At 41.1% G+C, this 27,869-nt stretch overlaps 1 protein-coding gene across 1 annotated transcript in view; it reads right to left on the reverse strand.

Annotated features, from left to right (window-relative positions):
- TNFRSF19 (TNF receptor superfamily member 19) overlaps positions 1-27,869 on the reverse strand; it is a 93,080-nt gene that overhangs the window by 13,851 nt on the left and 51,360 nt on the right. Inside the window, exons 6-7 of the mRNA XM_055244643.2 lie at positions 2,959-3,123; positions 1,658-1,783 (exon numbers count right to left, since the gene is read on the reverse strand). Of these exons, the coding sequence (XP_055100618.1) occupies positions 1,658-1,783; positions 2,959-3,123 (291 nt within the window). The remainder of the gene's footprint in view (positions 1-1,657; positions 1,784-2,958; positions 3,124-27,869) is intronic.

Genomic DNA, 27,869 nt, shown 5'->3' on the forward strand with positions numbered 1-27,869 from the left:
ACCAAGGCAATACCATCCTGGACATAGGAATGGGCAAAGATTTTATGACAAAGACATCAAAAGCAATCACAACAAAAGCAAAAATTGACAAATGAGATCTAATTAAACTTAAGACCTTCTGCACAGCAAAAGAAACTATCCTCAGAGTAAACAGACAACCTACAGAATGGGAGAAAATGTTTGCAAATTATGCATCTGATAAAGGTCTAATATACAGCATCTATAAGGAACTTAAATTTACAAGAGAAAAATAACCCCATCAAAAACTGGGCAAAGGACATGAACAGACACTTCTCAAAAGAAGACATACCTGTGGCCAACAAGCATATGAAAAAAAGCTCAACAGCACTGATCATTAGAGAAATGCAAATGAAAACCACAATGAGATACCATCTCACGCCAGTCAGAATGACTATTATTAAAAAGTCAAAAAATAACGTATGCTGGCAAGGTTGCAGAGTAAAGGGAATGCTTACACACTGTTGGTGGAAGTCTAAATTAGTTCAACCATTGTGGAAAGCAGTGTGGCAATTCCTCAAAGAGCTAAAAGCAGAACTACCACCTGACCCAGCAATCCCATTACTGGGTATATACCCAGAGGAATATAAATCACTCTACCATAAAGACACATGCACATGAATGTTCACTGCCGCACTATTCACAATAGCAAAGACATGGAATCAACCTAAATGCCTATCAGTTACAGACTGGATAAAGAAAATGTGGTATATATACACCATGGAATACTATGCAGCCATAAAAAGGGATGAGATCGTGTCTTTTGTGGGAACATGGATGGAGCTGGAGGCCATTACCTCAGTAAACTAAGGCAGGAACAGAAAACCAAATACCACATGTTCTCACTTATAAGCGGGAGCTAAATGATGAGAACACATGAACACAAAGAAGGGAACAACACACAATGGGGTCTACTTGAGGGTGGAGTGTGGGAGGAGGGAGAGGAGCAGAAAAAGTAACTATTGGGTACTAGGCTTAATACCTGAGTAATTAAATAATCTGTAAAATAAATGTGTAACATGAGTTTTCCTATATAACAAACCTGCACATGTATCCCCAAATCTAAAATAAAAGTTTCAAAAAGTTGGTATTGCCTTTGCCCCTATTTGCCCCAGTTAGAGACCAGTTTCCCTTTGAATTACTTTCCTAAACTTTCAATGTGTCAATAGTCCAAGGGGCAATTATGGTTTGTGTAAAACCTTGAAATGGACTTCTCAACTCTCTCTTCTTTAAGAAATTCTAAAAATAGATATATTTTTAAAATAGACATATTTTTAAAATAGGCATATTAGTGTTTGGTTTGAATCAACCAGACAGCAAAGGATATAAAATCCTACTCTACCAAAGGTTACTGTGATTTTAAATAAACTGACTCAAAACAAGAAAGACAAACATGACCCAAAAGTTGCTGAAAAATTCTAGAATTTTAACGAGATGCTTATTTCCTTTTTAATACTTAAGACACTCGAAACACCCAAACCAACAGGAGATGGTGGAGAATAATTTAACAAGATTAGTTTTAACCAGAAGACTCAACACAGCCACCTCGCTGTGAGATGAATAAACCAGGACCAATTCTTGCTGCTTCAGCTTCTGTGCACCACCAGTCCTCCTAAGGGCACTTCCCTGCTGAACTTACCGCAGGTCTGCACTGAGTCACGGCGGCACTGGCAGCAGGCTCTGTGGGCGTATTCGTGGAGCTGAGGTCTGTCAAAACACAACAGCTCAGAGCCGTTGTACTGAATGTCCTGCGAGCGCAGAGACCCTAAATGAGGGGTGAGAACTCTGTCAGGGAACAGTCTCCTCTCTAGCGGAGTCCTGTAAACATCCAATGCAGACCTCTGCCATTCTAGCTTTTGTATTTTTAAAGAACAAGTCAGCTATCCTTCCAATGTTCGATGACTTCTTCTTACATGGAAGCACAAACATGAAATAATTTGTTAAGAAAGTTCAAACTGTAGGGTACTAATGTTGCCATTACTGAGAATGATTTTTATTTTTGCCTAGTGGCGCAGGGACATCATAGCCTTGTAAGTCTCCTTACAAAGCTGTGCAACCTCAGTGAGTTCTACAGATGACCCTTGAGCAATGCGGGTTTGAACTGCGCAGGTCACTTATACACAGATTTTCTTCAGCCTCTGCCACGCTGAGACACCAAGGCCAGCCCTCCTCCTCCTCCTCCTCAGCCCACTCAGCATGAAGATGATGAGGATGAAGGCCTCTACAGTGACCCACTTTCACTTAATGAAGAGTAAATCTATTTCGTCTCCCTTACGATTCTCTTAGTAACATTTTCTTTTCTCTAGCTTACTTTAATGTAAGAATACAGGGCATAATACATATAATAGGCTGGTGCAGTGGCTGACACCTGTAATCCCAGCACTTTGGGAGGCTGAGGCAGGCGGATCACGAGGTCAGGAGTTCGAGACCAGCCTGGCCAACATGGTGAAACCCCGTTTCTACTAAAAATACAAAAATTATCCAGGCGTGGTGGTGGGCGCCTGTAGTCCCAGCTACTCCGGAGGCTGAGGCAGGAGAATCACTTGAATTCGGGAGGCAGAGGTTGCCATGAGCTGAGGTCACGCCACTGCCCTACAGCCTGGGTGACAGAGCCAGACTCTGTCTCCAAAAAAACAAAAAAAACAACAAAGAAACATATAATAAACAAGATGTATTAACCGACTGTTTATCAGTAAGGCTTCCCGTCAACAATAGGCTATTAGTAGTTAAGTTTTTGGGGACTCAACACTGACGTGTGGATTCTTAACTGTTCTCTTAGCCCTCTGCTGTTCAGGGATCACCTGTGTTTCTTGTGCCCTGTGTTCTTTCACAGCTCACTGGTGCTTGTCTCGGCCAAGTCTCTTGTGGAACACTCGCACGACAATAGTAATAAATGCCCTTCCCCTAAATGCTAAGAAATGTGATGAGCTCAAAACTTACAGCTGGGTTTCTTCTCCATAAACTGTCTCTTACAATAGATGACGCAGAGGATGAGCAGGGCCAGCAGGACAGTGGCCAGAGCGCTGCAGATGACGGCAGCTAGCGCTGTGTCCCGAGGGCTGGAGGCCGTGGACGCGATCTTCACGAGGTTGACCTTGCTGGCACCTGAAACCACAGGAATGGGGTCAGCACGCTCTAAACAACCGCAGATGCAGTGTTTATGGTGAAGCTGGCAGGCACCCTTACCAGTGGCCTTCCCATGCTGTGAGAAAACCAGCATGAGATATTTAAAGATGGCTCAAGCACCCCCTCCACCCAGAAGATGTCTTTAGTGGGACACCTTTACCCGGCACCCCACAATGTGCTGGGTGTCCCTCTCCTCTGTTCCCACAGCACTATGGACACAAAATCCTCAACACATTGTGTTATTAGAATCTGCCTTCAGCTCCACCAGAGCAGAATTCTTTGTGAGCTGGAGGTCTGTCATCTTTATCTCTGGTTGCCCAGTACCTGGCATGTGGCAGGGAACTAATTTTTTTTATTTAATTGGAATTACACCACATTTTTAAGCAGACTGAATGCATGTATGCTTTTTGGGGCAACTTTAGGGGGAAAACAAGGAGTTGGATCATCCAGAACCTTACAGTAGACCCCAATTTTTGAGACAGTAAACATCTCTGAATGCCTTAGCTGTTAAACTACTGGAAAACACCTAAGTTTTGGAGAAAAGACTAATACTGTTACTATACTATGGAAAGGCCGGCATAGTCATGTGCTAAGAAAGTCAAGAAATAGATGTTATTTTAGAGGGCAGTACTGCTTTGTGGTTCAGGGCAGATTCTGAACCCCATGGCCTACCTAGGTCAACCTCTACCTGTGTGACCTTGAGACACTGACTTGAGTCTCAAGTTGCCATCTGTTCAAATGGAGGTAATAATAGTGACTGGCTCATGCGTTATGTAAAGTGTGTGGGACTGGCTGTGCTGTAGAATCATTAGCCACTGTAATGATGATGATAGTAATTAACATTTTAAAACTATCCTGAGGGTACCAGGATAAACAAACTCATTTAAATCAGAGATCTATATCCAGTGCAGTTAAACAGCATATCCTACTTAACTAACCCCAAAATAATCTGAGAGAAATGGATTTAAAAGGGGCATGAATCTACATAGAGGGGCAGCTACATTTTCTCTTTCCCAAGCAGATGCCCTGAGTGAGCTGAGGGGCCCTCACTCTGCTTCCCCGGCAGGTGCCGCTCACTACAGGAGCCTCCCCTCGACTGAAGATTACCCCAGGTAGAGGTATAATGTGTGCTTCACATGTCATTTCAGGTTGTCTAGAAACCAAATTTAAAATGTAAAAGAGAGGCAAGGTGCGGTGGCTCATGCCTGTAATCCCAGCACTTTGGGAGGCTGAGTTGAGAGGATCCCTTGAGCCTACGAAGCTGCAGTGAGCTGTGATCGCACCACTGCGCTCCAGCCTGGACGACAGAGTGAGACTCTGTCTCAAGAAAAAAAAATAAAAAAAAGAAGAAGAAACAGGTAAAATTAACTTTAGTCTATTTTACTTAGCCAATATAGCTTAAATATTGCATTTCAGTATGTATTCAATATAAAAATTGTTAATGACATATTTTGCATTCTCTATTTTGTATTAAAATTTCAAAATCCGGTGTGGTTTTAAAGACACAGCTCATCTCAATTCAGACTAGCCACACTTCAAATGCTCAGTAGCCACATGTGGCCAATGGCTATCATAATGGACACTGCAACTCTAGAGATTGAAGGTCTGTGTCTATATTTGTACAAGACGGCACCTAAACACAAGCCAATTTGTCATCTGGTGCCTTTCTCCTTCTCCCTGGCTCCACACCCCTCACTCCCAATAAGATTGTATGATACTTGAGGCTACAGCTAGAGAGAAACACTTGGGTTAATATTACTGAATCATAAAAACAGGAGAGCAGGAACTATCATCTTGGAGCACGAGTCTTGGTATTTCCAGTCTCAGTGATTCTAGGCCACACATATAAAAGTCTCTTATTGCCACCTGGGAAGGCACACACACCATATGTTTTGGGCTTAGATGAATAAGGCTCATAATCCAATCATACATTTTAAAGGACATTTATTTGTAAACATGTTTAATATTCACAAAATATATTTCATCACTTCTAACTCTATAGAACACTATAATAAGCAAACAGCACACACTAAATGTTCATTATACAGCAAGCTAAAAAAAAATTACACCCCTGACCTGATAGAGATTAAATCTAATCTGAAACAGCCTCTATCAGTGGACAGAGTCACAAAAGGACACATGAGCACAAGCACAGCTGTGCAAACACTGAAAATGCATAACTGGAGAGGAACTTGCATCCCACGCAAGTTGAAATAGCAGCCACAGAGAAGGGGAAGTGACTTGGAAATGAAAGCATTATCCATCTGGACCAAATTTCGAAGCTGTGGGAAGCTGTCATTTACATTGGTGAGGAAGGCATTCACTTCAGACGGAGAAGAGTCTCCTTAGCTTAAATTTTTGGTCAAATAACGCAGCCCTATACAATATGGGGTTTTAGCAATAGCTGTTGTAAAAATGAAGCTTAATGCATGATTTGAGTGGAGGACTTCAAAGTTCCCAACTGTTGTAACCATTAAGCTCATCAGTTGACACAAAACTGGATATTCAGAAAAATCCTGGTAAGAATAGGGATTCTGGGTTAAAGTAGTATCATAATTAGAATCCCTTAAGTTCTTATTGTTTAAAATCCTTCTAAAATACATTCATTAACTTATTTTCCTCAATATAAAAGGAACTGTCTCTAACTTACAGATAGGTTAAAATGTCCCCAAAGTGGAGATTTTCTTCTTAATGTGGTAGTTTGTAACTCAGAATTTATGTTCTCTAAACATGTCTTGTTAACACATATCTAATACTATAGGACACAATACTGTAATGTCAATGATATCCAGTTGCCACAGTAATATCAATTTTAAAGGAAAAGTACATCCGATATGCCCCTTCTGCATACATTTCCAGGCAGTGACATCTAAAGATGAACAAGAAAAATATACAAGTTTTACTTCTTGATTTTTGACACCTAAATAACAACAGGCATCTTATTGATTCAAACACCCTCAGAGAGTCCTCATGGGAAGTAGGGCTCTGGAAACTGCCTTCTTCATTCTTGTTTATATGTACGAGTTTACGGTAACACTTAGAGCAAACGTTCTTTTTTTCTAGGAAATGGGTTCATCATTTTTGGTTCATCATTTTTAGCTTTGTCACATACAGCAATGCAAGCATAAATAGGAGATTGGCCTGAATATCAGTTGATTTTAGAACAGCTCTAGAAACTAATTCTTTTTAGTTTCTAGTAAAAAAACTATTTTCTTATAATTCTTTGTGACTTGAGCAGCAAAAAAAACAAAACAAAACAAAACAAAACCAAAAATAAAAGGCTCGGGGGGCAGATTTATACTAGCTATATAAAGTGGCTTCCACTCTATAAAGTTTTTGTTAATTGAGATATTGCTGATAATTCCTAAGAAAAGAACTTATCTACGCTAAAGGAAAAGGTATTGTTTTGCTAACCTGTGGCAATGATACTGAGATGAAAGATTCTTTCCACTCACATGCTTTGACTAAATGCCACGTTCTAGTTCACTAAGCAGACTGAATGCCAGCCAGGAATTCTGCCCGTATCTTATTAGGATTCTGAAAGCACTTCTGAAGAAGTGGAAATAGGAATGTCCATATGCCTTGGAAAATTTTTAACTTTTCTGGAATACAAAATATTTCTTATACTAACCAATTAAGTTATTAAATTCCACCATAATCTTAGCACTACCCTTTAGCAATTTACTTCAGAGCAAGGACTGTTTTCTTTCAGCTTATATTTTACCTACATTACACGGGTTCAATTTTATATTATGCATCTCCTTAGGAGTTCAACTCAACTGAACAATTATCTCCTGAGTGTCTATTATGAGTTCGACATCCTACAAGGCATTACAACAGTTGGAGGAAAATCTGAATAGAAGAAAAGGAAATGGAGGTCTCCAGCAAATCTGGCAAGTGTTTTTATAAAGTCCCATCTGAACTTCTTTGGAGTAGACCAAGGTGCAGAAATCCACATCCTCTCCCCACATTCCATCCCCTAAAGAGCTTCAAGCATAGCTGGAAAGCCTTGAAACACATATATTGGAGAGACTTGTCACACTGGACAAAGGCAAGAGCAACTTCTCAGATGCTGCAAATGAGGAACCTATTTGCAAGCCACAGAGGTGGCTAAAACGTGCACACTAGCTTCTGTAGACACAGCTTCTAACACACCTTCAGTGCCTCACCCTCCTCACTAAGTGGTGAGCGTTCATTGATGAGCTTCATTTGATACCCAAGAAAATCAACACCTTGAGTCACATGCTCAAGGTTACACAGAAAAGCAGAGGCAGCTTGAAAACTAGATTCAGGCCTTCTGAGCCCCTCTAGTAGACCGCACTGCTCCACAGATACAGGTAGCTTCTGAGATCAAAACACTCCGTCGGGTAATGATAACCAAAGTACAGCTCAGGTTTGTTTATGTAAAGGCCCTGCTCATTTCTGTGGGGAGAACTCAGCCAGGCCACAGAGCAGTCACAGGGCTTTCCAGACAGCAGAGCTGCCCCAGTGTGCATGGCAGCTGGTTCCACAGGAGTTCACCTGTCCACAGAGATGTTCGGGGTCCTCCGCCTCACCGTGCGTCTTGGTGTCTGCATGACGGGCCACCGTGATCAGACGTGGGGGCAGTGAGCATGCTGAACAATGGCTGGGTGTCCTGGGGCAGGGGCGGGGGGCATTCTGTGGAGGTGACTGCATCTGGAAAGGGCCCAGTAAGGAGGGAAATGGGAAAGGATGCGCACAGGCAGTCACAGCTGGACTCTGCCTGGGCTTGCCAGGCTCCCTCCTCTGCCTTCTAATGCTACTCCCTACTTGCTTAACCTCTCCAACTTCCTACTATGCAATGTTTAAAAACCTGCTCAACAAAACATCCTTCTTCCTGGAGAATTTTCCTAACAAAGGGCCCCATTCAGGCGGGGCTGCTTGGGAGGAAGGGAACTGTTGTCCAAAACCTGGCTCTTGCCACTTTCCACCCTGGCCACAAACAAGACTTTTTTCCACAGCTCTTAATCTCAGTTTCCTCCCTGCGCAAGATCCTCATGCAGACACCAAGACCCACCGAGGCAGAAGGGCCCGAACATTCTATTGGGGCAGGTGAGCTCCTGCAGAACCAGCTGCCAGGCATACTCCAACAGTTCTGCTGCCCAGAAAGTCCCGTGGCCACTGTGGCCTGGCTGTGCTCTCCCTGCAGAAATGAGCATGGCATTTACATGAAAGATGAAGTAGGATATTGGATTTCACTACTCTGAAATTTTCTTTCCAGTCTGATCTGCTCTCCTGAACTCCACAGTCATACATCCCACAGCCTACTTGGCACCTCCACGTGGATAAAGATGCATCTCAACTCACCATGTCCAAAGCACGTGCCCCCCACTACAAGCAAATCCCGCAACACACTCCCTGCCCCTCCCACAGATCTTCCTCACCTGGCAGTGCCTCTGTCTGCAATGCTCCCCTAGACTGCCGCAAGGACTGCACCTCAGCTGCCGGAGTCCTTCCGCAAATGTCACCACCTCAGTGAGGTTTCCCATCAATCTATTTAAAATTGCAGTTTCTCCCCAGCACTTCCTACCCACTGCCCTGCTTTCTCTTCCTTCACAGCACTGCCGATCATCTGACATTTTGTGTACTTTACTTGTTTGGTTCACTGTCATTCTCTCCGAACGTAGGAGCTGGAGATCCCGCCCTGCTTCTCAAACACACCCAGAAGGCTCATGGTTAAGCTAGGTCCAGCAAGAAGCCACACTGCAGCTGAGCCTGACCATGTCCAGGTTAGAGTCAATGGGGAGGAAAGTGGGCAGAAGGGGTGTGGGTTATGTGTGGGTCAGCTTCACTTAGGGAGCCATTGTTTGACCTAGACTTGCCCCTCACTGTGAGCTGGGAGGTGAATGCAGCAGCCAAGCCTTGATCCTCTGTGGGAAGCAGATGTCTAAGGCTGGTTTAGCACAGGGGGCAGGAAGCTGGGCTCTGAGACATCCTGACGCAGAGCTGCTTTCCGAGGCTGAACTGCTAAATACGAGAGAGAGAAACTTCTATCTTACTTAGGCCACGATATTTCTGAGTCTCTTTGTTACAGCAGGTTAGTATTTATCCTAGCCAATTACACCTCCCAGAGAAAGGACAGAGAGTTTTGCTTATATTTTTAACATCTATTTTAAGGGTTCCTGGCACATAGCTGGTGCCTGATAAATATGTGTTAAATGATGGAATGAATGAATGTCTATGAAAGAAAAGGAAAAACCCCAAGTATTCCAGAAAGGTGACTTAATGGGGACTTGTCCAATCAATAAGATGAGATTATGCCAATGATGTGTTCATTGGTTGTCTAATCACCTTCCACCTTGGGCTGTGTCGCTAATGACAATGCAGATGGGAACAGCTGGAGCAAAGAACAGTTTTGTTTGCATGCTCTTACTTTTTGCAGTTAATCAGGCCACGCATGAGAGAGCAAGGGTGGCTCAGATATATATCAATAGATAATCCATGTAGACCATTGACCACATCCTGGGAACGAATATCAAACAAAAACTTAGCCTTCTCTAGTCCATTTTAAGTAGCGCTTCATGGAGTCATCACAGAAGGATCTTATTATATGCCAAATGTAATCTTAGTTAACAATCTATATAAAATGATCACTGATTTATAATGAATGCCCAAAGAAGAAAAGGGGAAGACCTTCAGGAGGTGAACCGCTTCTTCCAACACAACTGCTTTGGTACCAATTTCAGAAACTATCAGGTGAGCTGGATAATGGGACAGTTAAGCGTTCATATCATTTTACCAAATTAGTCATATTAATCTGACATTTTTACTTACTCCCCTCCAACAGTAGACAGAGGTATGGAGAAAACACTGAGTGCCTAGAGAGCAGTTAACCACAGGAGCCTGTATTTGTCTTTTGTAGAAAGTTAGCTGAATTATCATCAACACCATCACAGCTACCATATAGCCACACGTGCAGGGGCCAGCCCCTACATACCCACTTTCTGGGCGCTGTAATAACCCTGTGCAGAAAGGATCTCATAGATGGAGAAGTTGATATGTATCTGTAAATACTTTTTCATGCCAAACCACCATTAGGTGGCTGGATCTAGATCTGAGCTCAGGTTAGTTTGACTCTTAAAACTTACGCTTTTTTTTTTTTTTTTTTTTTTTTTAAGCATGCTATATTCTTTCCAACCATTAAGATTAAAAAAAAAAAAAATAGACTATAGTGTGAAGGATTACTGGTTCAGATCTGTGTAGACCAGTATATTCTAGTTAATCAGCTAACACATACAACATAGCTTGATCTAATTTAAAACACAAGCATGACTTTACAAATCCAACCTGTTGTATCTAAACCTTAGATTAAGGAGGCTATTGAATTTTATTACAGTAAAAAACAACATATGGCTTATAAACTTCATTTTTAAGTGTTATTTTAAAGGTCTATATGGTATCATAAAATGAGCATTAAATAAATGTCGTAGGGAAGATCGAGTTGTAAATGAACTAATTATGCTTTCTGTCTGGGCTTGCACCTTTGAGATTTCATTAATGCCTTATGTTTTCATTAGAGAGTTTAGCACATGAAAATAACACATCTGGTTTCCTGCTGTATAACATATCACTCTGGCAACTCCAACGTAATTGGAAATGCAAGCATTTTTACTTATTGGTGACTATGTTTTGACATATGCAATTGAATTAGCAATAAGTACTGAAATATAAGCACAAAAATGAGACATTTAAAAATATTTTTCACTGAAATATTTTATCTTTGACTTTCATATTTGTCAAGGAAACTACAATTCAATCCATTGCTTTCTGTGCTCCTCTACCAGCACCAGCACCACCAAAAAGCCCAAATCAAAAGTTTAACAAAATTAAAACCTGATGATGCATCTATTTCTAGTCATGTTCTTTAAAAAATTATTAACAAAGAGCTCTCTTCAATCTTAACTGAGACAAGCATACAGTTCTGGAGTGTAAGCTTTATCTTGTTAATCTAAACTGGTTAAGCAAAAATATCTATGTAACACTCAACATATGAATTCCAGATGTACCACTATAGAGTCTGCCAATAAACAAAATAGTTGAATTTGTAAAATACACTTTATACCAAGCACTCTGACACTGGAGACATGTGAAGAAGAAGCCTTCATCATTTATGTTTTTTAAATTTTAGACTTTAGTCTTAGGACTATGTTTCTTTTTCAATAACCAGAAGAAATATTATTTCCAAAAAAAGCTTGTTCTATTTGGTCTTCCATTTATATCCATATCTACATTTTTTAAATTGAACTGATTTTTTAAATTATAGTAAAATAGACATAAGATTTACTATTAAGAAGCTGAATACATTCACAATGTTATGCCACCATCACCACTAATTCCAGAACATTCTTATCTCCCCAAAAGGAAACCCCATACCCATTAAGTGGTCACTCCCTTTCCCCCATCCTTCCAGCCCCTGGCAAGCCCTAATCTGTTTTCTGTCTCTATGGATTTGCCTATTCTGCATATGTCATATAAATGGATATACAGTATTATACAGCCTTTTATGTCTGGCTTCTTTCACTTAGTATAATGTTTTAAAGGTTCATCCACGGTGTAGCTTGTATCAGAGCTTCATTTTTAATGACTGAATAATATTCCTTTGTATAGATACACCACATTTTGTTTAGCCATTTCTCAGATGAAGGGCATCTTGGTTTTCCCAGCTTTGGCTCTTGTGAATAGTGCTGCTCTGCATACTCATGTACAAGATTATTCCACATATTTAAAAACGTTCCACAAAGATACATTGTACTTGTTTCACCTGCTATCAAAAGATACATTATTACCATTACACTAAAGATTATGTTAATTAATAAGTCAGTCAAAAATACTAAGCAAGAGCTAGGGGAAGAATGGAGGGATTTTACGCCAGAAGCGCTGTTTGGGGTCAATTCCTGTAGGGATTTACAGCTACAGTGAGAAGTCTGGATTCTATTCTAAGAATGACAGGAGGTACTCAACTTCAGAATACACATTCTCCTCACGTGTACATGGAACCTTCTGCAGGACAGACCACCTGTTAGGTCACAAAACAAGTGTCCATAAGTTTGAAAAGACAGAAATCATACAAAGTAGCTTTTCCAATCATAAAGGAATAAAATTAGAAATCAACGAGAATGAAAACTGGAAAATTCATGAATATATAAAAATGCAACAATATACTCTTAAATAATCAATGGGTCGAAGAAGAAATCACAAAGAAAATTAGGAAACACTTTGAGGTGAATAAAAGTAAAAACACAACATACCAAAACTTATGGAATACACCAAAAGCAGTGCTCAGAGGGAAATTTGTATCAATAAATTCCTACATTAAAAAAGAAGCAAGATCTAAAGTCAGTAACTTTACCTTCCACTTTAAAACGTTATGGAAAAAAACCAAACTAAGCTAAAAGGTAGCAAATGAAAGGAAGTAAGGACTAGGGCAGAGATCAATGAAATAGAGAATAGGAAAATAATGGAAAAAATAAAACCAAAAGTTGACTTTTTGAAAAGACCAATAAAATCAACAAAACTTTAGACTAAGAAAATAAGTGAGAATAGTCAAATTACTAAATTCAGAAATGAAAGAGAATATTACTAAAGTCTTTACAGAAATAAAAAGGATTATAAGAGAATACTATAAAAAGTAATATCCAGAATATATAAAGAGCTCCTACAACTCAACAACAAAAAACAGACAAACAAATTCAAAAGTAGACAAAGGATTTGAACAGGCATTTACCTAAAGACATATTAATGGCCAATTAGCACATGAAAAGATGCTCACTATTAATAATTAGGGAAATATAAATCCAGACATGATGAGATACCACTTCATACCCATTAGGATGGCTACAACTTAAAAAATAGAAAATAACAAGTTTTGGTTGGAGATGTGGAGAAATTGGGACCTGTGTGAATGCATGACTATTACTGGTAAGAAGGTAAAATGGTGCAGCTGCTGTGGGATACAGTTTGGTAGTCCTCTAAACATTAAACACAGAACTACCATACAGTCCAGCAATTTCACTCCTGGGTATATACCCCAAGGAATGGAAAATAAGGAATCAGATACTTGTATATCTTCATAGCAGTGCGTTATTCACAATAGCCAAAAGGTGGAAACAACCCAGTCGTCCATCAACAGATGACTAGATAACAAAATGTGGCATAGACATACAGTGGAATATTATTCAGCCTTTAAAAGGAAAGAAAACTTGATACATACCACAACATGAATGAATCTTGAAAACATTATGCTAAATGAAATAAGCCAGACACAAAAGGACAAATATTAATATAATTCCACTTACAAGAGATACCTAGAATTGGCAAATTCATAGAGACAGAAAGTAGATTATAAATTACCAGGGATGGGGCAAGGCAGGCACAGTGAGCTTTTGTTTAATGGGTGTGGAGCTTCTGTGTGGGGTGATGAAAGAGATATGGAAGTAGCTTAGTGCTGATGGCTGCACAATATCATGAATGTTATTAATATCACTGACTTGTCCACTTAAAAAGGCTGAAGTGGCAAATTTTATGTTATATATGTTTTCCCACAATTAAAAAGAAAGCTAATAGGAAGTGACTGGGGGGCCTTCAGGGTGGAGGGTGCCAGGTTCTGCCTTCCACTTCAGAAAGATCACTGCCCGCTGACTGGGGAAGGAAAGAGAGAAAGTGCAGGCCTGGGGGTGCCACACTGGTCCAGATGTTGACGGTGATGGCTTGGGTTAAGATTACAGTCATGGAGGTTTGTCAGTTGGCTTGATTTGAGAACTGTTTGTTCTAAGAGTAATTGGATACACTGATGGATTGTGAGTCAGGTGCAAGGAAAGGCAGAATCAAGAAGACGCCTAGGTTTTAGAGTAAACCAGTGGGTGAATTAGGTGCTGTCTATTAATTTATGGAGATGGTGAAGTTCTGAGGGACCATGGGTTTGGTGGAGGGAGGAAGGAGGTATAAAACATTTTAATTGTTAAATTTGAGATGCCTATTTATCCATGTGGATCTGTTAAGCCAGCAGCTGGACATACACAACTGAGGCAGAAAAGAGATTGTAGCTGGAGATATAAATTCAAAAAGCATCAGTGCATAGATAACGTCCAAAGCCAGGGACTGATCAGATCACCTACGTGTGTACAGTGTAAAGAAGAGGACCTAGGGCAGAATGCAGGTAGGCTTTGAAATTAGGAAGTCAGATAGAGGAGGAGTCAGCCTCTGAGATAAGGGGAAAACAAGCAGGTATAAAGAACATATTTAAAGAAAGACATAAATAAACCAAGGCTTTGTGGGATGAATTCTTCTGATTCTTAAATAAGTAGGCTGCAACAGGCCAGGCACAGTGGCTCACACCTGTAATCTCAGCACTTTGGGAGGCCAAGGCGGGCAGATCACTTGATGCCAGGAGTTTGAGACCAGCCTGGTCAACGTGGCGAAAACTTGTCACTACTAAAAATACAAAAATTAGCCGGGCGTGGTGGCGCACACCTGTAATCCCAGCTACTTGGGAGCCTGAGGTGCAAGAATCCCTTAAACCCAGGAAGCAGAGGTTGTGGTGAGCTGAGATCACATGACTGCATTCCAGCCTCGGCAACAGAGTGAGACTCTGTCTCAAAAAAATAAAGGTAGGCTACATCAGGATATTTTATTTTAGAGATTAGTTACAGAAAGCAAGTTTGTACATTCTGAAGAAAAAGACTGGTGATTTTTTAAAAATTAGTGACCCCGCCCATTGTAGCTCCTTACAAATTTATTATTGAATGATTCTGAACTAAAATGAAACCTAAATGTGATTTGAAAATGTGACGTCACAAAGTAAGAGGAGCAGAGCTGAGTGGAGTTAAGAGTACTGGTGATCTATTACTGAAGTGGGTTGTTTAGAGTAAGAAAGTATCATTTTTCAAATAGAGGGATCACAGAAGGATTAAACTAGGATTTGCATCCTTTTCCTAAGGAATCATTCTGATGTTACTTTTGAAACTTCGCCCAAATATATATATATATATATACACACACACACACACACACACAGGGGCTTGATATCTCTGCTCATCAGCATCTGAGACTGGCAGAGACATACAGGCCAGCCTATTTCCTACCATCTGTGTTTAGGACAGCTCACCGCAGTTCTACTGCACAAAGTAGAAGCAAAAGTTCATCATGTCAGACCACAGTCCTCAAATATGCTCTGAGGGCTGAGTTTCCAAGCTAGTGCCTGATACCGTTTTCACTGCTTTTCTTTTTTGAACTGTGTATTAGCCTGTTCTCATGATGCTAATAAAGACAAATCTGAGACTGGGTAATTTATAAAGGAAAGAGGTTTAATTGACTCACAGTTCAGCAGGGCTGGGGCGGCCTCAGGAAACTTACAATCATGCCGGAAGGGGAAGCAAACACATCCTTCTTCACATGGCGGCAGCAAGGAGAGGTGCCAAGCAAAGGGGGGCAAGCCCCTTATAAAACCATCAGATCTTGTGAGAACTCACTTACTATATCACGAGGACAGGATGAAGGAAACTGCCCCCATGATTCAGTTATCTCCCACTGGGTCCCTCCCACAACATGTGGAGATTATGGGAACTACAAGATGAGATTTGGGTGAGGACATAGCCAAACCATATCAGATTGAGGGCACATCAAAACCAGTACAGCGATGCAAGCTTTTCCCTTATGGTGAGCAATGTTGTAACGTTGGTTTATAAATACAGAACTTCTGAGCTTGACTCTTCTTTTAAGTTCCCTTGGTAGGCACTGCCCTAATTATCAGCCCTTTTGTGATTTAAATGTAAGTGAATCAAGGCAGAACCCTATGGTGGCCCCAAGCTGTCTCTGTTTTAATATTAATACTGATGATTCGTAACTATGCTTTCATTGTGAGCAGAACTCACCCCAAGAGGTACACTTTTATGTCTTTTTTTCCCACTTAGATTGTTGTATGAACTTGTGTGTCTAAGGGCTATGAGCCAGGGTAAGTAAAGTGAAATGTAAAAGATGAAAGACTATCCCTGGAACAAAAGAAATGCACATTGCAATGGCACTGATGGGATCTCAACTGGGGCACTGGGGGGTGGAGGTTATTTAGTTATTTAGAACCACACAGAGTAGGACTCGCCCTGGAGATATCCCACGGAGGATCTTCGCACCTTCTCGCCATCCTGCAATTCTGATTTAACTATTTCTGTTTTCCTCCTCAGCCTGTTACTGTGTGTTGGAAGAAAACCAGAAGAAAATGTGAAATGTCCTTCGTGAAACTGGGGGAGATGTTTACATCTGTTCTGAAATTTAAAGCACTTAGTTCCTCTCCCATTTAATTCTCAAGTTCTTACAAGAGTCACTTAAAAAACAGTTTCCTTTAGATTATTAATAAACATTACTCTCTTTTACAAGGCATTCAAAGAGACAGAATTACAGCTAATGTTCCAAAATGGTTTCTGTTATCCCATTTTTATCTTCTGAATTATACGCAGAAAGGTCCAAATCTTGCAATTACATGAATCAAAGCTCTCTACTGCATTCACAAGAGCTTTCATCAAAACATGTTGCTGAATTTATAAAACAGAAGAGGTATGCCATTAGAAAGGTAGAAACTTCTTGAAATAACAACTTCTTGCTCTATCAGTTCTTACATGCTACTTTATCTCTGCTCTTGGAAAATCTTAGGTAATAGCCAGTGGCTTTAAATCTCCTCTCAGAGACAGAAATAAGTTTATTGTTATTAGTTTGGTACTGACAGAACATTACTCTGGATCAAAGCGTTAAAGGTAAGAATGCAATATCAACATATTAATTACAAAGAATACTTGCTTTTAATTACACCTACTGATGAAGCAGAAAATGGCAGCACTGACTGTCTAGATAAATTAATATGTGTATGAAAAAACTGCATTTGCAGAATTGGTGTGGTAAATTTTCATGTGCCTGTGAACACACATTAAAGTTGGCTTACATGAACTTGATTTTACTCAATGAGGAGTAAGCTGGAAACACGTCTACTCCAAAGACCTGACCTGATTTTTTTGCTGGAGCTCTGGGGTAGGTATATACTGCTAAAACTGGAAGCATTGCTTATTGATAAATTTAAGCACTCTGCTTCTGAGGGATCATAGTTTAAATTTTTAAGAGGATTTAGATAGAGCCTCCTTCCACTGGTCCATGTGCGATAACAAGCACATCAACAGGCCATTATCCCTCTTTCCTGGCTTTAAAACTTACTGGAAGATGCTGCATATTAATGGTTAACAGCTTTGCAACCTACAGTCTGGGTTCACCTCCTGGCTTTGCATGCACTAGCTGTGTAACCACCAGCAAATGACAGCCTCTTGCCTCAGTTTCCTTATTGGTAAAAACAAGAAATAACAATATGTATTTCACAGGATTTTTGTGAGAGCTGAATGAAGTACTGCACATAAAGGGGTTAGCATGGAACCTGGCACACAGTAAACTGCCATAAGTGTTAGTGATGCTTTCTCCAATTATTATTCAGAATCAAAACATTATAATGCTTATGTCAGAATCTGCAGTGTCTCTTAACTGAAACCACCTATATAGTGGACAGGCCTTTGAAAACGTGACGGAATGAGTGACTTGCAACTAATTGTTGATGCGTGTGTCCCCATAGCCTGCAAGTACTAAAGTTAAGAAGGAGAATTAATGATTAAAAACAAACCAAAATAATCTTTTCCAGAAGTTTAGACTTCTTTCTTATAAAAGACATAGACACTGTTACAGACAATCCTCAATTTATGATGGTTCAATCTAAGATTTGCTGACTGTACAATGGCATGAAACCATTGCAATTTTGACATAGTGCATGATACAGTATTCAGTAAGTTACAGGGGATAGTCAACATCCTAATAAAATAGGCTTTATGTTAGATGATTTTGCCCAAGTGTAGGCTAATCTAAGTGTTCTGAGCACGTTTAAAGTAGGCTAGAGTAAGCGATGCTGTTCATTAGATTAGGCATACTAACATTTTTGACTTGTATCTTCAATCTGCAACAAATTTATCTGGATGTTGCCCTATCATAGGTCAAGCAGCATCTGTACATTTATCTAAGTACCTCAAAGGACTTCATCAAAATGATTTCTTCATTGGTAACATCAAGCAATATTATATAAAAATAAGCAACAATTAGCAAAATACTTAAACTCAAGGAATGTTGTGAATGAAATGGTAAAGCCATTACTAAGAAAATCTTGGCCAGGCGCGGTGGCTCACGCCTGTAATCCCAGAACTTTGGGAGGCTGAGGCAGGTGGATCACTTGAGGTCAGGAGTTCAAGACCAGCCTGGCCAACATGGTGAAATCCCATCTCCACTAAAAATACAAAAAATTAGCCGATGCGGTGGCACATGCCTGTAATCCCAGCTACTTGGGAGGCTGCAGGACAATTGAACCCGGGAGGCAGAGGTTGCAGTGAGCTGAGATTGTGCCACTGCAGTTTAGCCTGGGTGACAGAACAAGATGCCGTCCCTCACCAAAAAGAAAATCCTTGATCCACAAATAAGAAAACATTTAATTATCTGTCAATTACGTAGACAGCTCTCAGATACATAGCTGAGGTGCCTCCTGCCAAATTTTTAAAGAAGTCATCATGGTAAATGTTCTCACTCAAGGGATATGGAAAACAAGCCCAAGATCTGTATTTAGAAGATTTTCCTTAAATAGATCATTAGAGAATTCTGCACAGGCAAGACACAGCTGATAGTACCATAATTGAGTGTAATTTTTGTACAGATTCCAAAATCTTTCATGGAGGCTTTTATTAAATGAACTAAAACAGTATGACTATTTCCTCCCTAGCTGCTTGGGCACTAAGACCTGGCTTTGGACTTATTAACCATGTAGCAACAAGAAAATAGCAGCATTAATGAACATTAAGAAACAATAACATCACATATTTAAAATACATGCAAGAAAAGAGGCACTGAAGGAAAGGAGTTTGACAGAAATGAACCTGAAAAAAAAAGGCAGAGAAGAAACCTATATTTCCTTGGACCTATGTTTTTAGTTCTACTATCAACATTCAAATGGTCTCCCTCACTTGCTGCAAGATTATGGCAGGCAAAAAAGGCTGGTGGGAGGAGCATATGAGAATTCTCTTTGTAGACAAGCCAATTTGATTTAATTCATTCAAAGAATGGATTGGTGAATATTCTCAGATGAACATCTTGGCATGAAGTTTGCCAATATGGAAAGACAAAGGCCTACTTGAGAGGAGAAGGTGTGCAGGAGAAAGGTGGTTAGGAGAAGGAAGACGGGAGGCCACCTGGCCCAGCCTAGCATTTATAATCAGAAAGATAAACTCATCTGGTGCCTCCCCTCTCTCTTTGACTGTTTGTTTTAGTTTTAACTAGAGAGAATCACACTCTCACTCAAACCTGGGTACAGGTTAGTAGTCGAGGAAGGCTGTCATAGCACTTACTTGGCGATAAGCTGGCAGCACGAAGTTATGTAGAAATCTGGCAGTTTCTAATGATTCTCATCAACACAGCTAGCTACATTTTCTGACCTGTATTAGCATCCTGTTTGGTTACTAAAATTGATTTTTAAAAGTAAGCTAGAAGTCACCAAGTCTCTACTTGGTGTGTGTAGATATGGGACTGGTTCCCTGTCCAATCAAGACCATTATTTTCCATTGTGAACCTCCTGCAACTACACAAACGGCCTCCCACAGCATGTTTTATAACAGAGCCTCTCGGGCAGCCAAACCCCTTTCTCTTGCAGGTCAGCACCACCCAGAACATCTCCACTGCTTGGCTTGACAGCACTACAGTGTCTTAGTCAGGTGTCAGTGCTGTCTGAAACTATAAAGTGAGTTGATGGTCCTTACTAACCTGAGTACGGAGTACTGTGCTCATGTCAACAGAGTTTTGTTTTGTTCCTAAGCCAAAACCCCACAGTATCATCATTCATTCTGACTGCAACAATAAGTCCTTTGTATTTCAATTGCTAGAAAAATAAAGAACAATTTTAGCATATCCTTTCAAATCCAGCCACGTGCAGTGCTTGGAAATGGTCTTTCCAAATCCTCTGGGCTCTCTCCTCCTCTCCCTCCCTCCCATCACCGCCTCAGTTCTCACTATCACCCACTCCCTCCAGGGCTGGGCCAGGGCATGCAGACCACTGCCCTGCTGGCCAAATCTTCCAGGGGCCTGTCTGGTTTGTGCCAGGTGGTATTGGCTGGGGAGCTACCTAGGGAAGAAGCACCAAGCGTGAACTCCAAGAGCTGTAATCTTTCGTAGTCTGCTCCTAACACTGGTGGGAGACTCCAGGGAAAGGGGAGGACAAATCCCCCTGGCATGTGGCTATAACTGTGCACAGCACGGCTCCTGATGGGAGGCAAAGGAAAGGAGCTATGTCATGAATTGGTGTCCCCAAGGACACCTGCTACGGGGACTGTATGAATTTAATTTTTTTAAAATTATTTTTTGAGATGGAACCTTGCTCTGTTGCCTAGGCTGGAGTGCAGTGGCAAGATCTTGGCTCACTGCAACCTCTGCCTCCCGGGTTCAAGCGATTCTCCTGTCTCAACCTCCTGAGTAGCTGGGATTACAGGCCCACACCACCACGTCCAGCTAATTTTTGTATTTTTAGTAGAGATAGGGTTTCACCATGTTAGCAAGGCTGGTCTCGAACTCCTGACCTCAAGTGATCCACCCTCCTCAGCCTCCCGAAGTGCTGGGATTACAGATGTAAGCCACCACATCTGGCCTTAAAATTTCCTTAAATTTGACTTTGGTTTTCATTTATTAGTATAAAATGTGAAAGTTTCTATCCGGAAAATAAAAATTGTTGAATTGAACTAAACAGCTCTTATTTCTTCTCAACAGGACAAAAGCAAATTACAGATGGACGAGATAAAGACAAAGAGTTTTCCACTCTATGATGTGCATGTGTATTAATTACCCAACAGACCAGCGGAAATGTTGGCATGATGCGGCAATAAAACTCAAGGAAAACAGGACTGAAGGGCACCCGGCAGCCCAGGGACAGGAACCTGCAGCGTGATGGGAAGCTGAGGAAGCAAAGGAGTCAAGAGGATGGTTCAGAGGCTCGGGGTGAGGGAGAGAAACTAAGGCAGTAAGAGGGATCCTGAAGCAAACCGGGGACCCAGGGACATCAGCAGAAGGGAGGAAGTCAGGGAGGGAGCTGCTACACGGGCTGACGGCCACCGCAGCTGAGATCTGGTCAGTTCCTCAAACAAACTTGGTTTCTGCTCTTTCCATCTTGCTTCCAGATCACTTGGCCTAGAGACCTGCTGCCCACCAGGATGGACTAGGCCAAATATGATCACGCTTGCCTTTGAGTAAAAGAAAAGAAGACCGAAAAAGCAATGACCATGGGGAGGGGCTGGCAAGGCAGGCAGGTGCACCCCAGGCCTCAGCGCCTGGCCCTAACTGCAGGGCTGACTGAAAGGCACCCCATTATGCTGGAGCAACTCACTGCTTTGGGGATCCTCTCTGGCATTTGCTGGATTGTAAGTACGGTTGTTTTGTACGTTAATTACCATAAATACCATCATTAACACTGAAAACAATTAAAAGCTGCACAATGGCAGCAGATTACCTACAGTGTTTCTCACAAACATGAGAAAGTAAAGGAACCTTCCCTACCGGCAAGGATATTTTTCTTTTTAATATTCTTTTTTGTTTTATTGTTTGTTTGTTTTTGAGACAGAGTCTCGCTGTCACCCAGGCTGGAGTGCAGTGGCATGATCTCGGCTCACTGCAGGCTCCGCCCCCCGGGGTTCATGCCATTCTCCTGCCTCAGCCTCCCGAGTAGCTGGGAATACAGGCGCCCGCCACCTCGCCCGGCTAATTTTTTTGTATTTTTAGTAGAGACGGGGTTTCACTGTGTTAGCCAGGATGGTCTCGATCTCCTGACCTCATGATCCGCCCGCCTCGGCCTCCCAAAGTGCTGGGATTACAGGTGTGAGCCACCGCACCCGGCCTCTTTTTAATATTCTACAGACCCATAAGGTCTTGCTGTGTTTATCTGACTGATGAAACAAGGAAGCTTTTAAACTTCTGCACCAAGAAACAGAAAAGACACCATAAAAGAAACACATTATTATGGCCTTGAACATCTGTGCTGAGGGAGAGCAAGCTCAAAAATAGTGTGCTTCAACTAGGACTGCCATCTGGGAATCCAACAGAGACCAGAAACTTGGCCTCGGCCCTCCCAGTTCCACCACGGACTCTCCTTAACCCTTTGAGTGCCAGGCTCCAATTTGGGCTCCGGCCTCCAGCCCCTGTGAAAGAAAGCAGGGAGTGTCCATTTTCCCTTGCATTTGGAGAAGGCCACGTGGAGACAGGCAGGTTGTTAGCCTGCGGACCCTGATCCTGTGAGGCTGCCTTCCCTATCATCAGTGGATAACTCTTATTTACCTCACTGCACTATTTGAAGAAGTAATCTGTGAAATTATTCTCAGATGATGACACTCAAATTATTTCCACCCATTAACTTCCAACTAAGAAAAAAATGTGTATCTGTGCACAGTTTGGTATGATTGTTTGAGTCTAGACTGAAAAGAAAATCTGGATTTAGACAGTGCTTCCTGCTATCTTCTATGCCAGCAGAATTGATACGGGTATTAACTCACTTATAATTTTACATTTGACAGGACTTAGGGCAAAGCACAAAACTCCACGTTAGGTTAGAAAGAGAATGTTTTTCTTGAGACTTGGAACAGGAAGGCGATTCAGGACTCAGCCCCGGTGTTACTGCCTCTTTTACAACTACTAGCATCTTCATTTTAAGAAACAGGGATGAAGAAAAGTTAAATAGTTTGTCTGAAAATTAAGTGTTAGGACTCAAAATCAAGCCTTCTTCACAGCGAAGCCTAAATGAGCTTCCATGAAAAACATCGAGTAGATGGGTTTGCATTAGTCTCGGGATATCAACTGAGATAGTTATGAGAAAATTAGTAATCAGACAGCTTCCCCGATTTTATTTTTCAGGCCTTTATCTGTGTCCCCCGGGCCTAAAATCATAGAAAGCACTCATGATCATGTAAAAGCTTACAGCAGAATATAAAAGCTTAAGTTAACCTCTTTCAAATATGTATTTCACTTGGGTTTAGAAAAAGAAAAAACAACTCTAATTTTCATTGACTATCTGAAGAGGCAAACAAAACACAGTAAATATTATAATATTATTAACACACAACTAGTAAATACATAAGATTTATTTAAATTAAATAAATTGAATTAAACTAATAACCAACTCTTGAGAAAGGGGTGAAAAGCCACACTATTTCTCAAAGCACATAACGTCTACAGTGCCAGCTAAAAATGCTCTGCTGAAACTAGGAGAGTGAGTTCCTGCTTCCTCCCTTGCTCACCTCAACTCTATTTCCAACAGGAGTCCGAGGGAAGTTAAATGTATCTTCACAACAGCCCAGGAGCCCTATCTGATGCACCCATCGAGTCAGTCACCAGCTGTGGCCTCTGCTGTGGGCGTCTCTGCCTCCTCCCCTCTTTCAGGGCCCTGTCCTAGGGTCACCTTAATAAACCTTCCCTCAGCACCTTATTGTAAATAACACCTCTGCCCTGCAGCATCGGAATCTTAACTCCCTGAAAACTGGGAAGTTGGCCTGTGGTTTTCACCAGGGCAGCCCCAGTGTCCTCATCAGTGCTAGGGACATCTTAGCATTCAAGATAGCTGTCCCTAAAGGAGATGACGAGCAGATCATTTACTGTTAAACAGTCCAATACCAAGAATTTTAAAAAGCAATTTTTCTCATTTTGAAGAAAACCATGCCTCCTAAGACCCCTGGCAATATTTTCAGGAATTACTTTCAATAGCCTTTTAGAAAGTTCAATACTGAAGATTTTTCAGAAAATCATTTAAAGAGAAAATTTCATAACATAACCTGTTGGTCTCTTGACAGAGAATGAAGCAAGGACAGGAAACATTAACATACACATGCACACATTTTACAACAGCAACAGAGCAAAAAGATGCCTAAACCATATACCCTAGACATCTCACTAACGTACCCCTCTGAGGCCACTCCAAGAAGACCAATGCTTAAAAATAGTCACTTTCCTTATGGGAGGGTGACAGAAATGTTCTGTATCATGATGGGGGAAATGATTACACAAGTTATACATCCATCAAAACTCACTGCATTTTACATTTAAAATGGATGCATCTTCTTGTATATACATTATATTTCAGTAAAGTTCAAAAATTATTTTGAAAGTTAAAACTTCCTTTTAAAATTATAATTATCAAGAAAAATGTTTCTTAAATATTTAAGAAAACTGCTGCATGACTTACAATAGACAAAACTCTCATGAATACTTAAAATATTTTCTGAGATAATCGAAATAATAAATGAAGCAATTAAAATAATGTTTTAGACCAGGCTCTGTGGCTCACGCCTGTAATCCCAGCACTTTGGGAGGCCAAGGTGGGCAGATCACTTGAGGTCAGAATTTCAAGACCAGCCTGGCCAACATAGTGAAACCCTGTCTCTACTAAAAATACAAAAATTAGCCAGGCATGGTGGCACGCACCTGTAATCCCAGCTACCTGGGAGGCTGAGGCAGAAGAATTGCTTGAACCTGGGAGGCACAGGTTGCAGCGAGCCGAGATCACGCCACTGCACTCCAGCCTGGATGACAGAGTGAGACTCTGTCTCAAAAAATAATAATGTTTTAAAAACCCAAAGTGGGATATTATCTTCTAAACTAATTAATTGTTGTTTGAAATTTGACTTCAAGCTTCCATTTTTAACTTTCTAATGCCCTTTTCAACCTTTGAGATACTTTACCCATTTTTTCAAGAAGGATGACCCAATTACATTTTATTTATAGGTTCAGAATTTTTCTTTATTTATAAATTATTTTAAAACTCTCTTAATCCTGTCCCTCGGAGTTCACCTGGAGAGGCAGTATTGAGCTTGGCCTGTCTGTGCTGCCAGGAAGGCCTGGGGCGGGACTCGTCTCCGCTCCACGTGACCATGTCCTGTGGAATGAGGGCTTTAAGGAAACACACACCATGGACCATTATGTGAAGGGCAGGCTGAGAAATGCAGATGAAACGCCTGGTACCTTTCAGAATTCAAGAAATACTTGCTATCTCACACTATTCTGGAACTTCTTTTTTCCCTTCTCAAAAACGATGTTACTCAAGTAAACCCCCTAGGAAGTGGCTAACACCCAAGTTTAAAGACAAAACGATCCCAATCCATTGGTTAAGGTCACATCCCCTGGTCTTCCTTAGAACGTGAACCCAAGAGCTGTTACCCCGCACGGTGCAGGCCCTCACTTGCCACCTCAAGAGGGTAAATGCTCCCTATACAAAAAAGAGTAATAGAGCCTGAACTGGGAGTATATCCACTACAGGTTTGGCATCAAATGTGAGTCTGTTTTCCTCCATAAGCTCACATTTATTTTAAGCATTTGATGGGGACACACACAAATCACTGATCCATGTGTGTGGCCACAAATGGACTGTTTCACTCAGTTGTGGACTTAAGTCCACCTTATTTCACTAAGTCCACAACTTAGTGAAACAGTCCTGCTGGATTTTATATTTTTAAAAATAAACTGTACTTAATCTGAAAAACATTTAATTTAGTGATGCCCTTTAACAAATCACAACCTGTTGGTTGTGAGTAAATATTTAAACCAGCTCAATGGTTTTAAATGTCTAACAGAGACTGAAGATAAAAGCCAGAGAAATTAGATTTATTGGTGACTGGGTAATAATCAACTGCTACTGTTCTCAGAAGGCCCCACCAAAGGCTCAGGCACACAGCGACTTTTAAGAGCAGCTCCCGATTCAAGGGGTGCTGCCAACTCATTCAGTCAAGGCATTCAACTTTTCTATTTTTACTGATAACAGACAAAGTCAATGACTTACAAATATTTAGCAACTTTATGGGAGAAAACTGCTAAATTTGAAAGATTTCAATTTGAGAAAAAGGACATTTCTTGGGAGACAAGAATGAATGTAGGGCACATGTGTTTTAAGAAACTTTTTAAAGAATTTTCTGATTTCTGTAACTTTAATGAAATTAGGGCTATGGAAACATATCTGGAGAATAAATGTTGAAATAGCTAAATAATCATATAAACCAATTACATTTATGGTGCATTTTTTCTCTAAACAGGCCAAGACATTTAAACTGCTCAGCTATTGTTTTTTGTTTTGTTTTATTTTATTTTATTTTTTGAGATGGAGTTTCGTTTTTGTCACTCAGGCTGGAGTGCAATGGTACGATCTCACCTCACTGCAACCTCCGCCTCCCAGGTTCAAGTGATTCTTCTGCCTCAGCCTCCTGAGTAGCTGGGATTACGGGTGCCTGCCACCACGCGCAGCTAATTTTTGTATTTTTAATAGAGACAGGGTTTCGTCATGTTGGCCAGGCTGGTCTCAAACTTCTGACCTCAGGTGATCCACCCACCTTGGCCACCCAAAGTGCTGGGATTACAGGCATGAGCCACCATGCCCAGCCCCAGCTATTGTTTTGAACATCCTTAGAAAATGAGGAGTTTGCTGTAACAAATTTTCAACATATTTTCAGAAAACAATTGTTTACCTCAATAAGCAAATAACCTTGAGAGGGTCATTTTTGATGTAAATCATTTTTAAATGAATTACAACAGTTTTCTGCTTTCTTGAAAAAGATTTCATGGTCAGGTGTGGTGGCTCATGCCTATAATCCCAGAACTTTGGGAGGCTGAGGCAGGTGGATCACTTGAGCTCAGGAATCCAACCTCAGCTCTACCGAAAACACAAAAACTAGCCAGGCATGCTGGCATGCACCTAGGAGGCTGAGGTGGGAGGATGGCTTGAGCCTGTGAAGTTGAGGCTACAGTGATCTGTGGTGATTGCACCACTGCACTCTAGCCTGGGCTAACAGAGTGAGACTGTCTCGGGGAAAAAAAAAAAAAAAAAGACGTCAACAAATGTAATTTGATCATCCCTGCACCCCTTTTGGGGGTTCAGAATCATAATAAGAACTGTAATTATCATACTAAGGGGTATTAGAGAGAAAACCTCAGGGGTGAGTCACTAGGATGAAAAGGTCTGTTTGCTCTACACTAAAAGGCATCAAATGACAATGTGTTTGGGGTTATGCATGCTGCTTTTTGTGAGTTTCTGACTCCTCCCTGCAGGCTGTGCTCTCACTTCTGGCTGCCTCCGTCTCTACCTCGATTAGCTTCTCCTCTCTCTTCTAATCCTCTCCACCATGGCTGGTTTGGCTTGGTACAGTAATGCTTGCAACAAAAAATAAATGAGTTCCAAGGGAGAGATTAAAAGGTGTCCTCTTGATAGAGATACAGAGCTGGGACTTTGTGGGGAGACCTGGTTTAAGTTTTCAGCTGTGTTTATTTGGTTTCCACATAAGCAACCTTTGACTACTACTATTTTAGATTATTTTCCAGTAAAATAATGAAATCACATGCTATTGACAAAAAGAAAGAGATACAGTAAAGAAAACCAAGGAACTCTAGACAATGGGAGGAAGGGGAGAAGGAGCAACAGTAACTTAAACCAGCCATAAATGAGTGAACAATGGAGGCAATCCCTGCTTTGAACCTCCCAGGGAGGCCTGGCTGGGTAATCTGTCTTCCACAAACCATGGGCTTTCCTTTGATCTCATTGTCTTCCTATTCCCTGCCCTGAAAGTTCTGCTTGGCAGTAAAGAGCTAGATATTTAAGGCTTGCCTATAGGAAGCGCCCCTTCTCTGCTGCCTCAGAT

Source organism: Symphalangus syndactylus, chromosome 15 (genome assembly GCF_028878055.3).
Source record: "Symphalangus syndactylus isolate Jambi chromosome 15, NHGRI_mSymSyn1-v2.1_pri, whole genome shotgun sequence".
NCBI classification, from domain to species: domain Eukaryota; kingdom Metazoa; phylum Chordata; class Mammalia; order Primates; family Hylobatidae; genus Symphalangus; species Symphalangus syndactylus.